Source organism: Andrographis paniculata, unplaced genomic scaffold (assembly GCF_009805555.1).
Source record: "Andrographis paniculata isolate CXL003 unplaced genomic scaffold, ASM980555v1 Contig10END, whole genome shotgun sequence".
Classification (NCBI taxonomy): domain Eukaryota; kingdom Viridiplantae; phylum Streptophyta; class Magnoliopsida; order Lamiales; family Acanthaceae; genus Andrographis; species Andrographis paniculata.
This window is the reverse complement of record NW_026137380.1, coordinates 1,218,975-1,231,896: the sequence shown is the minus strand read 5'-3', so window position 1 is coordinate 1,231,896 and position 12,922 is coordinate 1,218,975. Positions and strand designations below refer to the sequence as shown.

General features: G+C 30.2%; 2 protein-coding genes across 5 annotated transcripts; both read left to right on the top strand.

Annotated features, from left to right (window-relative positions):
* The first annotated feature begins 6,573 nt into the window (after positions 1-6,573).
* On the top strand, positions 6,574-8,136 carry LOC127245770 (60S ribosomal protein L31). Its single transcript, XM_051266802.1, has 2 exons — positions 6,574-6,740; positions 7,701-8,136. The coding sequence occupies exons 1-2, from the start codon at positions 6,655-6,657 to the stop codon at positions 7,978-7,980; spliced, it is 366 nt and encodes a 121-aa protein (XP_051122759.1). The 5' UTR covers positions 6,574-6,654; the 3' UTR covers positions 7,981-8,136.
* Positions 8,137-8,584: 448 nt separating this feature from the next.
* LOC127251867 (protein gamma response 1) lies at positions 8,585-12,346 on the top strand. Of its 4 annotated transcripts, XM_051275984.1 has the most exons (5): positions 8,585-8,787; positions 9,000-9,068; positions 9,181-9,284; positions 9,877-11,237; positions 11,560-12,346. In XM_051275984.1, exons 4-5 carry the CDS (start codon positions 9,899-9,901, stop codon positions 12,237-12,239), a joined length of 2,019 nt encoding a protein of 672 aa, XP_051131941.1. In that variant the 5' UTR covers positions 8,585-8,787; positions 9,000-9,068; positions 9,181-9,284; positions 9,877-9,898; the 3' UTR covers positions 12,240-12,346. The 4 variants fall into 4 exon arrangements, with proteins under 4 accessions (XP_051131941.1, XP_051131857.1, XP_051131777.1 ...); XM_051275900.1 differs by lacking the exon at positions 9,000-9,068; XM_051275820.1 differs by lacking the exons at positions 9,000-9,068; positions 9,181-9,284.
* The last annotated feature ends 576 nt before the right edge of the window (positions 12,347-12,922 follow it).

The window sequence follows — 12,922 nt, the reverse complement described above, 5'->3', positions numbered from 1 at the left end:
GGTAAGAATTATTTGCATTCTGCTCCTCCATATTTATTATATTAATACTAAAAATATTTTAAATTTTACTTAAATTATAAATATATTATTTATAAATAATTAATTTATATATATTAAAAAAATATATCAAAACTTTTCATTAACTATTTGAATAAAATTTTGCCATAAGAGTTCATTTACTCAATGTCCTATAAATATTATTAAAAATATATAATATAACACGATACAATATATATTCGATTCACTCAATAATAATAATAATAATATAATAAAAAGTATTATTTTATATTATTTTTTATATAAAAAATATTCACTACTCCATACGAAAATTATCATTTTTTATTTTTTATCTTAAAATAAAATATATTTTTTTAATTTAATAATTATATTATTTATGTAAAAAGGCTAAATAAAAGTTTTTGAATTACCTAAATGGGCCAAGTTAGGTCAGGCCCTCTTAAAATTATTATTATTTTTTTTTTTTTCATTTATCTCTTCCATCATCGTCTCTTTCCTTATTTTTGTGTGTACTCTTTCCTTTTTTGTTTTTTTTTTTCTCTTCTCTCGTTTATATTTTGTTATCGTTAAGATGTTTTAACAATTTTTATTTAATCTTCTACGAAAATTTATTAAATGTTTGGGCATATGTGTATTTGGAGGTATTTTTGCACTATTAGTTGTCGCAGTTGTCAATTGTCATAACATAATAAATATTTTTATAATTTTAGATATATTATATAAATATTATTTTTATATTATACAATAATAATAATATTTTTATTTTATATTACAAATTACTATAATATTATTATTTAAAATATAATGTACAAAAAACAAGTAATAGTAAAAAATTTGGAGGTTTGGATTTTGGATTGGGATTTGAATAATAAAAAATTTGAATTTGAATAGCTATATGATGTGATGTTTTGAATGTAAAATTAATTTTTAATATAATATAAAAAATGAAAAATAGATATTTAATTTGATGTTTTTGAGAAAAAAATTTATATAAATAATAAAAATTCACCCAAATCCTTCAAACAAACGCACACTAATTGAGATTTATACTTTTTATCCTGGCATGTTCAAAATATATAATTCTTATTATATCATATATTAAGTAATTTATATACAAATACAATAATATCTTTAATTTTTTTTTTAAATATTATTTTTAATTTACTATAAAAAAAAAATGGTCGCATATATTCTTAAAATATTTAGTTGCTCTTTTTAGTTGATATAATTTTTCTAGATACTAAAAGAAAAATGAATAAATTGATGGTGCATAATAAATGTAATGCTGAATATATAACTTCTGCGTGATAGTAATTAATTTCATCCTTAATTTAAAATATATATATATATATGTTTAAAATGACTTAATTAATTTTATTTAATTAATAGTTAAGAATTAAGATGTAACTTAATAATGTTGAATTTAAAGCTAATCTCAACACATATGCAAACATGACAAATGAATTTGGACGGAAATATGCTGCACAACGTTCCGATAGTATGGTTGTCTTATTGGACCTAATTTGTAGGTTATTAAGATCAATTAAAATTTTACTCAGAGCAAATAGTAACAGTTGTGGATTTTAGCTTTATAAAAAAACACAACAAATAAATGTATAGATAGGGGGAAAATATATTATTCTTTCACAAATCATAATTACAATTTTTTTTATTTTTTTTACTATTTTAATATTCTCTAAAAGTTAAATTTTCTAAAATTCTTATACTACTAAATTAGATTTAAGAAAAAAAAAAAAAACACAAAAAACATCTTGCATCATAAAATGTGTTGTCTTGGAAAATATTATTATCTCAAACGGCCTTTAAATTAGGTTACCCTGCAAAGCTATATAGATAATTATTGACAGACTCAAATAAGCATTAGAATTGATATTGGACTTATCAAGTAAATTAAAATAAAATAAAACAATAAAAAGTAACATAAGTCGCCTTAGTAAAAGAATATACGATGAATTTTCATATTATAAAAAGTAATATGAAAATAATAAAAATTGAATGCAAAAATACCAAGAATAAACTAATGGAAGTAAAAAATAAATAATTAACAAAAGTATATGCATCTTTTTTCATATTTTGCTTGATTTTTTACTATTTTGACTCTACGATTTAATATAAGTTAAGACATTAAGACAATATACCTCTTTGATTCCTCATTTTTGGTCTTCCATCTCCCTTAATGATTTGATATCGGCCATTGATGTCATATTATTACCACCGGATATCTTTTAATACTTCTTGATGTATTAATATTGGCTACTAAAATCATATCATTGTAACTAAATAGAATGCAGATTAAATTCGTTAAGACAAATCATATTAAATGAATCATGTATAATATATAAGATCGGAATATGTTGGAGGTTTGAACTCACGACTTCATAGTTACGAGTTTACCTCGCACTACTAAATCATCCCTCATGAGATGATTTGTAATGGTATATGTTTGAATATAAAAATTCTGTTTTTCAATAATAGAAATACGTACATATTTATAGTGATATGCAAATCGTTTAAATAAAATAAGAATCCTACGAATCTCTTAAATAAGACAACTACCATAAATATAATATATTGCTTCTAAATATATTTTAACATATCTCCTTAAATTGAACAAACTTAAGTTTGTCAAAAGTGACCGAAAATAATATATTCGAGATCTTCCACGAACAAACTTGAAGTTGCCATTGATTAAAAGTGGTGTTGCCGTCCCCACTCAATCAGAGTCAAAATTAGAATTCAACACCGTTAGAGTTGAAAACAAGACTCACTCGTTCATAACGGAACTAGAGTCGAAAATATGATTCGCTCGCTCACAACAGAGTTAGAGTCAGAAACATGACTTACTTCATCTCAATAGAGTTATAGTTGGAAACATGACTCTCAACGGCATCAGAGTTGAAAGTAGAACTATGTCAGTGGAGATCGAAATAGTAGAGACGGAGACAACATAAAAATGACAACATGACCGTAGATATAAGCAAATACACCAATAAAATATAAAAATATATATGGGATATTACCGATCATTGATGTACCTGAAAAGAATTTGACTCTAATATCATATTATAATATAAAACTAAAACTCTCTATTTCAATCATAGGAATACGTACATATTTGTATTAATATGCAAATCCTTTAAATAAAACAAGAATTCTACGAATCTCTTAAATAAGACAACTACCATAAATATAATATATTACTTCTAAATATATATTAACAATATCCTTTTCACATTATCAGTGATTACCATAATAAATTTAAAAAATCAATATATGCTATATAACACAAGATGAACTACGAGAAAATATATTATTTACATTAATATAATATAAAGACAATAAAAGTTATAACAACACACGACATACTTTTATATAATACACAATATATTTCTATAAAATGTCACATACGTTTTAAATATGAATATATAAGGCATCCTCTCATTTCAAATAACATGTGTTATATGCATTAATGATAATACTATCCGGATTTTTAAATATGTGTTTTTTCTAGAGAAATCGGATTTTTTCCCAACTAATACGGTAATTAAAAGCGAAATTAGCAGTTGTTATGGTGATAAATTTAAAATTTTAGTATTGTGTTTAATATCATATGATATATTGCAAAAAAAATATACAATGTTACTATAACAAATACAATATTTATATTCATATAATATAAATATAATATAAAAATTTAAAATATTAGGTGTGTTTGTTTGAGAGTTTGGATTTTGAATTGGAATTTGAATAGTAAAAGTTTTGAATTTAATAGTTGTATGATGTGATATAAATAGGTGTTGATGTAATGTTTTGAATGTAAAATTAATTTTTAATATTTAAATAAAAAATAAATATTTAATTTAGTATTTTTGAGAAAAAAAAAAGATAATGATGCTTTTGGGGAGAAAAATTGGATGAACAGTGGATTGGAAATCCAATCCCCTTAGGGTGTGTTTGTTCGGGGGATTGGATTTCCAATCCACTATTCATCCCATTTTTTCCCAAGGGTGTGTTTGTTCGGGGGATTGGATTTCAAATCCACTATTCATCATTGTTGATGCGTTTTTTCAGCAATAAAAAGTAAAACTCGAAAATAAAGACATATTCCCGAATTTGATAGGTGAATGTCTGAAATTAGAAACTTCTAAACACGATAGAAAGAAATAAGAATAAAATAAAGACTGAAAAATAAAGTGGTGATCCCCAAAAGCGATTTTCTTGAATTTGATGTCGATTGAAGATGCCCTCTCTATACCGTACAGAATCTTTAAATAACCCCTTGAAGATACGGTTCGAACCGCTATCCGGTCAGTTACCATAACCGTTGTTAACTCCCCAAAAAATTCTCTTCTATCGACATGTACGAGAACCATCACGTCACGTCCGATTTTAAAAACCGCTCACTAGTTGAAACTACTCCCCACTGCCAGAAACTGCATTTTACCCGACCTATAGGATAACTATTTTTAATACCTAACCTTCCTATGCCCGACCCTTTGGAATTTGTCCCGATTAGGTCCGACTTCTATATCCGATCTATTTGGTCCCGACCAGGTCCAATCTTATCAACCGTCCGACTTTCTTCAATCTGACCCTCGGATTTCGACCTGATTAGGTCCGATTTTGATGTCCGAACTATTTGGTCCCGACCGGGTCCAATCTCCTCATTCGCCCGACCTAGGGGATTTACCCGACCTATTTTGGACAAATTCAAAACTCATCCGACAATCATATTTGGACTTTTAAAAGCCCATGGGACATTTCGGATGACCTAATCTTGGCAGACCCATTTCCTAAAACCTATCCATTATTTTGTGCTCAACAACCATATTTTTTCCCCCCAAAAACATCAAATCAAACACCTATTTTTCATTTGTTATATTATACTAAAAATCAATTTTATATTTAAAACATCACATCAATACCTATTTATATTATATTATATAACTATTCAAATTCAAAATTTTTACTATTCAAATCCCAATTCAAAATCCAAAACTCCCCAACAAATACACCCTTAAATATAAACTCTTTGGACCTTTAGGACGCTGGTGTGTTTTTTTAGGCCATGTTTGGGTGTTCAACTGTGAACACTATATATGGAAGTTTGGGCGCCAAACTAAATGCTTAGGGGACAGACCCTATGATCTAGTGTATAGGTTGTTGCAACAATTTTTATTATTATTATTATTTTTAATAAATAAATAAATACATCAACACACAATCATAAGGGGATTTGTTTCTTTTATAAAAAAAATTCTATTTTTTTTTTAAAAAAATAAATATACTATACATACTCATTATTTTTATATTACATACATCATCTTTATATCTTATATAAAAATTTCAAATCAAAACATAAAATAAACACATCCATGATGTTTAAATTTATTTTGAAAATAATAAAAAATTAATAGTTTATTTGATATTTTATTTGAAAATATATTTAATATAATATTTTTTAAAAAAATTACTATTGATAAATATTGTTCAAAATTTTAGGAATGCATGCGTACATAAAATGCTACATCAACAATAAATTGGTTATTTGTAATATATATTTTTTAAAAACATAAAATGATGTTTTAATATATTGTCTCTGTTTTGAAACAGTTTGATTCGATTGGTTGTGACACATATTTATTTAAAGTAATGAAAACTTGAGTGAAATTAAGTGGTTATTTATTTATTATTTTTTTATTTTTATGTGAATGGTGTATTGATATTTTTAAAATAAAAGTTAATATATACAATTAAAATAATTAAAATACATACTTAAATATTTAAATATTATATATTAATAAAATATATTTTATAATATAAATATTATTTTATAAATTAAAAAAATATTTTTATATGATATAAATAACTACATGAATATATAATTATTTATGATTAATATAAATTAATTTTATAAAAAAAAAAATTTTAAATATAAATTAAATATTTATTTATTAAAAAATATAAAAAAAACGATTTTGAGTAATTCAAATTTAAAATTTTAATTTAATTAATTTATATTTATTAAATATATTTAGGGTGTGTTCGGTTGAGAGATTTGGTCCAAATCTCACTATTCATCCAAAATTTTCTCCTCCAAAAAACATTCAAATCAAACACGTATTTTTTATTTTTTATATTATACTAAAAATCAATTTTACATTCAAAATATCACATCATCACCTATTTATATCACATCATACAACTATTCAAATTCAAAATTTTTACTATTCAAATCCCAACTCAAAATCCAAACCCCCAAACAAACACACCCTTAAAATAGATAAATTTACTAAAAAAATATAAAAGTGATAAATATGTGGTTTTAATTAGATACTTTATATAAAAACTATGGAATATTATGGCCTTTTGTTCATAACGGGCCATAATAAAATATATGGGCTTCAGAGCCCATACTTTAAGGCTTTTATTACGCTTATCAGGGTTTTATTTTGTCGGGGGTAAATATGTAATTATCAAGAAAAGCTAGGGTCTTTCTGTGATAGCAGATAGTATATATTGATTTGGCTTCGAGGAATTAGGGCTTCTTCTTAGCGGCTATAAGCTCCAGGAAGAAAGCGGCGGTGGGTTTTGGTACTATCATCGGCGGCGAAAATGGTGGAGAAAGGTAGCAAGGTTAGGAAGGAGGAGGTTGTGACGCGGGAGTATACAATCAACCTCCACAAGCGCCTCCATGGATGGTACTCTTTCTGCACTTTTATTTTTATATTTTGCTTTTCGAGTCTTACTGTGCGATGGGGATTGTATTTAGGCGTAATTTAGATCTGTAGTAGCTTATCTTTGGCGTCATCGCTGAACGGTTTCTTGTAGGGTACATGAATAACTTATGTTGTTTTATTTGCATACCGTTCAATTGATGATCTGTAGTCCGAAGCGGGGATACCTGCCTCTCTTTTGTTGTATGTGTATTCTACTGTGCTCTCTGTGTGGAGTTCTATTTACATGTGTTTATTGTGAAAGAAATTTAGCGCACGCCTCGGCAAGTTGGATTTGTGTGAAGTAATGAAATACCGATGCAGATTTAATCCGATTAAAGAGGCTGTGGTCCTAAATCCGAGTATGTTTTTTAGCTTACAAACTAGGTCCTAGCAGTACTGTGATTGCAAGTGGTATTTGGGACTCTCCAACCCGACTCTGGTTAAAAATTTAAATTGCTTAAGATGTCGATCTGTGAATTTTCTAGATTACTTTTGACTCACTTATCCTGCTGCCAGTTACTTTTAGGGTATAATATCCATGGCTGGTGGATTATTTGCACAACTGGTCTAATACAATTTCTAGTGGCTGTACAAATCTAGGATTTGTGTTGAACAGGAAGCCGATACATGTTTAAGTCCGGATTTGAGTTCTGATTTTAGCAATCAAAGAATTCTTGACCTGCCAGCAAACAGAATTGCCTGCCCTCGTTTGCATTAGATTGTTTGTATGCGAGTACTCGGGTCATGTTTTGTGTTGTCTGTTGAAGTGGATCTAGGTGCCAATATTATGGAATTCAATATATTCTTTAATATCTGTTCTATCGTGTATAATCACTATTTGGCAGCTCAATAAAAGCAAGATGATTGGCACAATGAAATCTCTTACACTTGTCTAAGCAATTTGGCTTTCATATAAATTATTGCCATGTATAACTTCTGCAGCACCTTCAAGAAGAAGGCTCCCAAAGCAATCAAGGAAATCCGGAAGTTTGCCCAGAAGGCAATGGGAACCACAGATGTGAGAGTTGATGTCAAGCTGAACAAGCACATCTGGAGCCGCGGGATCCGCAGTGTGCCGAGAAGAATCCGTGTTCGCATTGCCCGAAAGAGGAATGATGATGAAGATGCCAAGGAGGAGCTTTACTCTTTGGTGACCGTTGCGGAGGTCCCCGAGGGAGGGTTGAAGGGGTTGAGCACTCAGGTCATCGATGAGGAAGAATAAATTATCGTATTCTGTTTTATGCATTTTGATTTCAGTTTTGAAGTAAACCTTGAAAGATTATTTAGATCAATGTTTCCGAGGATTATTGTGAGTTTTATATACACTTGTTCTGAATTCAGGTTTATCTGTTATTGATGAAGTTGAAGGTTTTGATAATTGATAAGAATATAAGTATCTTTGGAATCTGAAAATTAGGGCCGAATCAGGTCAGGTCTAGATTGATTTACCAATTTTGCTGATTTCCTCTCCCTATGGTTTAATTGTTTGAAATTTAAAAATGAGGTCTTTTCAATTATTGTTAAAATATTATTTTGATATATTTGTTTTTAAAAAAATACTTGGCTAAATGAGTATATTGTTTTAGTGGGAATATTTTTATTTTTGAAAAGAAATTATTTGACGAACAAATTTAACTATGAATTAATAAAAATAATTATAAATTAAAATTAAGTAACTAAATAAATTATAATTTTAAAATATTGTAATAAAAAAATGATTATAAATTAAGATTAAGTAAATATAGGGATAAAAATAGAAAATAAGTACAAATGTGAGATTAATAAGAAAATTAAAAATTAAAAACAGAGAAAAACGAGCCTACTTTTCCTGGTCCATCACACACTATCTAACCCGACAATTGACGCAACAATCGGACTCGGCCCGGATCCGTTTCATCCAATCATTTTCAATTTTAATTTCCCCGCCCCGGGACCCTTTAGAAGAAAAACTTTCCTGGCGTGTGAAAAGCTTGTGAGGTACGCTTCTGCTGAGACATTCTGCGATCCTCTCGAGTCAGCCGATTCTCAGGTAAACTCGCCCACTTTTTTTTTCGACGCACCCAAATCCAAAGTGGCAATGGTTCAGTAGATTATCTGTTTATTCATGCTTTTCAAATATTTCTTGGATTTACTCTTGAATTGCGAAGTTACGTTGAACAGTGTAGTATATATCCGTTACTTCATTTTTGTCTAGTTTTATGTGAAACGATAGCGTTTGTAAATGAATTGTTGAACTATTAGGTGTTTTCGCTATCTTCCCGTTGGTTTTCTGGCAGCTGGGGAGTTTCTTCGTGTTGGTTTACTATTAAAGTTAAGTATTGGATGTGGTTCTTAAAATGTCGTTGGATAACACCTAGATCGAATAAATGCAAATAGCCTAAGTGTTTCTTTTATTTCACAAACTCGGTTATTTTTGGTTCAGAATAACAGAATTGTGTATGTGGAGCACTGAAAGCATATGAAAATAGAGATGATTTTGGAATTCCAATTGCTATGAATCAGATAGCTGGATAGGAGAGAGTACAGGTATTTTGTATTGGATATTTTTGGGTTGTGCTTGTTTGTAGGTTTTGAAGTTGGGTTTAGGGTTCTGCATAGTAAAATCTTGAGGTTGAATAGTTAATCTAATGTAATATAAATGTGTTGATAGGATGGTTTGAAAATAAAATTGATTTTTAATGTGATATATCTAATAAAAAAAAGGGTAAAAAGTTTAATTTGATGCTTTCAGGGAAGAATTAATAAACAGTAAAATTTGAGTTGGAATCTCACAAACAAACACAGCCTATTCTCTAAGTCAGTTGTGGAACTACTTTATGGCCGTGATAATTGCAAATTACTTTCTTGTTCCTGTTACTCTACCCTCTTTTATAGTTACAACCAGTTTGGAAAGAAAAGAATTGTTGGCATACATCAACAGAGAAGCTTTAAATTGTTTAAAGAGTTTGATCAAGTGATGCTTCTGGAAAAAAAACACACCAATAATTGTTTGTGTTAGGTGACAGGGTTTAATGTAAGCTGATTGTTCCTATTGCCTTATGGTGCTAATCTGTTGTTTAGCGTTGATGGGAACATTTGTTATAACCATGTTGCTCATCTTCGCAATTTGCTGTTGTAGGTGACCGGCTGCCTCTACGGACATGTCGAGCAGTCTGATGACCTCTCCTAATCTCGGGCATGCTGATAGTGTGGATGCAAAAACCATTTCAAAACTCAGCACTCTTTTGGTAGCTTCAATACAGGATGCAAAAGACAGGATCTCTCAGATAGAATTCATCTTTTGTAAACAGCTTTATCCAAAGGTTCACTATAATTGTCAGAGCTTTCAGAAAATTTATTCTGAAGCAAAGGTGGCTTCAGAAAAAGCATATGAAGAAAAGGAGAAAGACCTGCTGCTCCAGATTAAGAAACTTCAATGTGAAAACCAGCATATGTTGAACGAAAACCAATTGCTGAAGTCGGAGAAGGCGACATCTATTAGCAATGAAAAGCAATTGTGCAGCCGTCTTGAGGAATTTCAGCAAGACTTGAAACAGAAAAATACTGAAATAATTGAGGTCAAGGGAGTGCATAAAAATCTACAAAAGGAAATAAAAGAGCTCCAAGAAAAAAATTGCATGCTCGAGAATATGCTGAAGAAGCTGGAGTTTGAAACTGGAGAATTGCAACTAGAGCTAAATAAGAAATCTGAGGAGGTTGATTTCGAAAAGGAGCTGAAGATCAAGTGTTTGCAAGCACATGAGTTGAATGTCTCTTTGATGACACAGAAAGACCTTCAATTGAAGGAATACAAAGAGCAAACGAATGGACTCATATCCAAGCTTCAAAGCACGGAGAATCAGGTTAACGGGCTGCTTCAATTACTCAAAAACAAGAGTGAAGAAGTATGCAAAGGAAAGGAATTGCATGAAGATTTGCTAAAAAGGATTGAACTCCAAGCCTCAGAAATGATGAGCAGCAAACAAGTGTCGGATAGATATGAGAAGGAGAATAAGCTTCTTGTAGCAAAAATTGAGACTTTGATGAGTCTTGTTGACGAGCTTGAAAGAGAACTAGGAAACGAACCTGTTGAACTTCAGGAGAGGAGAAAAGTGCCACTGCAGCTAATCAAACAGATTCATTCATCTCATTCAGAGAGGATTAAGAGGGAGCCCGGTTTGGATGAGCTTGAGGAGGAGAGGAAACAACTTTTGGATAAACAGACAAACTTGCAAGATAAAGTTGATGAGCTTCAGTGTTGTCTCTTTGAGAGAATGAAACAGTCTTCTCTTCAAATTGCAGCTAAAGATTCTGAACTACAGAATGAAAAGAGTAAAAATAGATATATTGTTGCTTCATATAAGAATTTAAAATCGCAATACTGCTTCCTCTTAAAGAAATCAAATCTTACGGAAGAAAACATGCTGTCAGCACCAATTGACAAAATGGAAGACGAAAGCAAAAGAAATATTTTCAGCGAGACTCCATTGATATCACTCGGTAAGATCCACCCTTCTATTTTTCTTGTAATTATGCCTAACTCTTTCAACGATGAACTGGTGGAAATCCCTTGATTTACACTTGATTATTGATTTTTACAATGTATTGATCTTCATTCAACGATGACATGGTACATGAGTTCAGATTAGCGCTTTTAGAGTTTTGAAAATGATATTTTTGGGCTGGAAAAAATATCGTCCCGAAGATTGCATAATGCATAATGTAAAAATGGAGTTGAAAATACAAATAAACAGATGCTCAGTTATATCTTTCGAATCAAAATGTGCCTGTCCTAACTTTCTTTTTATGTCTGCAATTGCAGAAGCTGAGAATAATGGTTCAAGAGCTCTTCGAATACCCGGTGATGTAACAAAACAAATGGATGTAGAAGCAGAAACACCCGATGTGAAGAGAGGAGTCATATCCATAAAAAATTCTAGTCCCATCTCACCATCTACTTCGATCCCTCCAAATTCCCCCACCAATACAAAACCTTGCTCCACATCTGGTGCAAAACGCCCTCTTTCATATTGGAGGGACACTAGATCACATCAGAGCCGACTGGGACCTGATCCCCACGACGATTTCCTGGATACTCCTCTGGAGAACATGAGAAAGAACTTAGGAAAGATCATGGAGGATCTCCAGGAACCTGCCCCGGAAAACATGATCCACGGCAACTCTGATGATGAAACACAGGACATGAAAGCAGATGCTGGACCTCCAAAACTGTGTTCGCCGCCTCCTAAGGCTGGAACGTCCGGTTTTAAATATGTGGAGCCGGTGAGAAAGAAAGCCGAGAGGGACAATCTGAAGGGTGTTGAGTGCAACCAGTGCAAGAAGTTCTATGATGCTGTTCTCGACGATGCAGCTGCAGGAAGTGATAAGAAGAACATACGGTGTGAGCATCACGATGGAGTGTCGAGGCATCGGTATAGGTACGCACCTCCTATGACTCCTGAAGGCTTTTGGAATATTGGATTTGAATCTGAAATGGAGTAGCTTTCTTACCATAGTTTGTTCTATTCATTCATGCCATGAATAACAGGGAGAGTTTATATGCGGGTAAGGACATTGATGGTTTATTAATTTGAGATTTTTTATTTTTAGTTTTGTCAAGTGTATCTTTTTTTTTTTTTTTCCCCTAATAGTTAAACTTGTCTAGGAGTGCATGTGCTGGAAGAATAATGGTTGTAAATTTTCAAAAAATCAGTGTATATATATATATTATTTATTTATTAGTGATATTATTTATCTTGAATTTTATATACTTTTTCCATTGTAATGCAAAGTAATTTATTTTTTATTACAAAAATAATATTAAAATTTAATCTTACAATTAATTTATTTATAAAGTCAAAAAGGATAAATTTTTTTTATATTTTTAACATAGTTAATTCTCTTGTACTATATATAAAGAATTAATCAATTCAAAAAGATTGGGTGATTGTTTCTTTAGGGAGGTTCGGAGAAATTTGAGTTTGAGTTTAGTTTTTATTTGAATTTTGGGATGTGTTTGAATTTTGTTGTTTTGTGTTTGAGTTTGGTTGGGGTTTGGGAAGTTTTAATGTGTATTGATACTATGGATAATGAATAAAATAATATAAATATGTATTAAATTTAATTGATAAAATTTATATTGATAATTTGATTATAAATTTATATTATACTCAATATATATATTT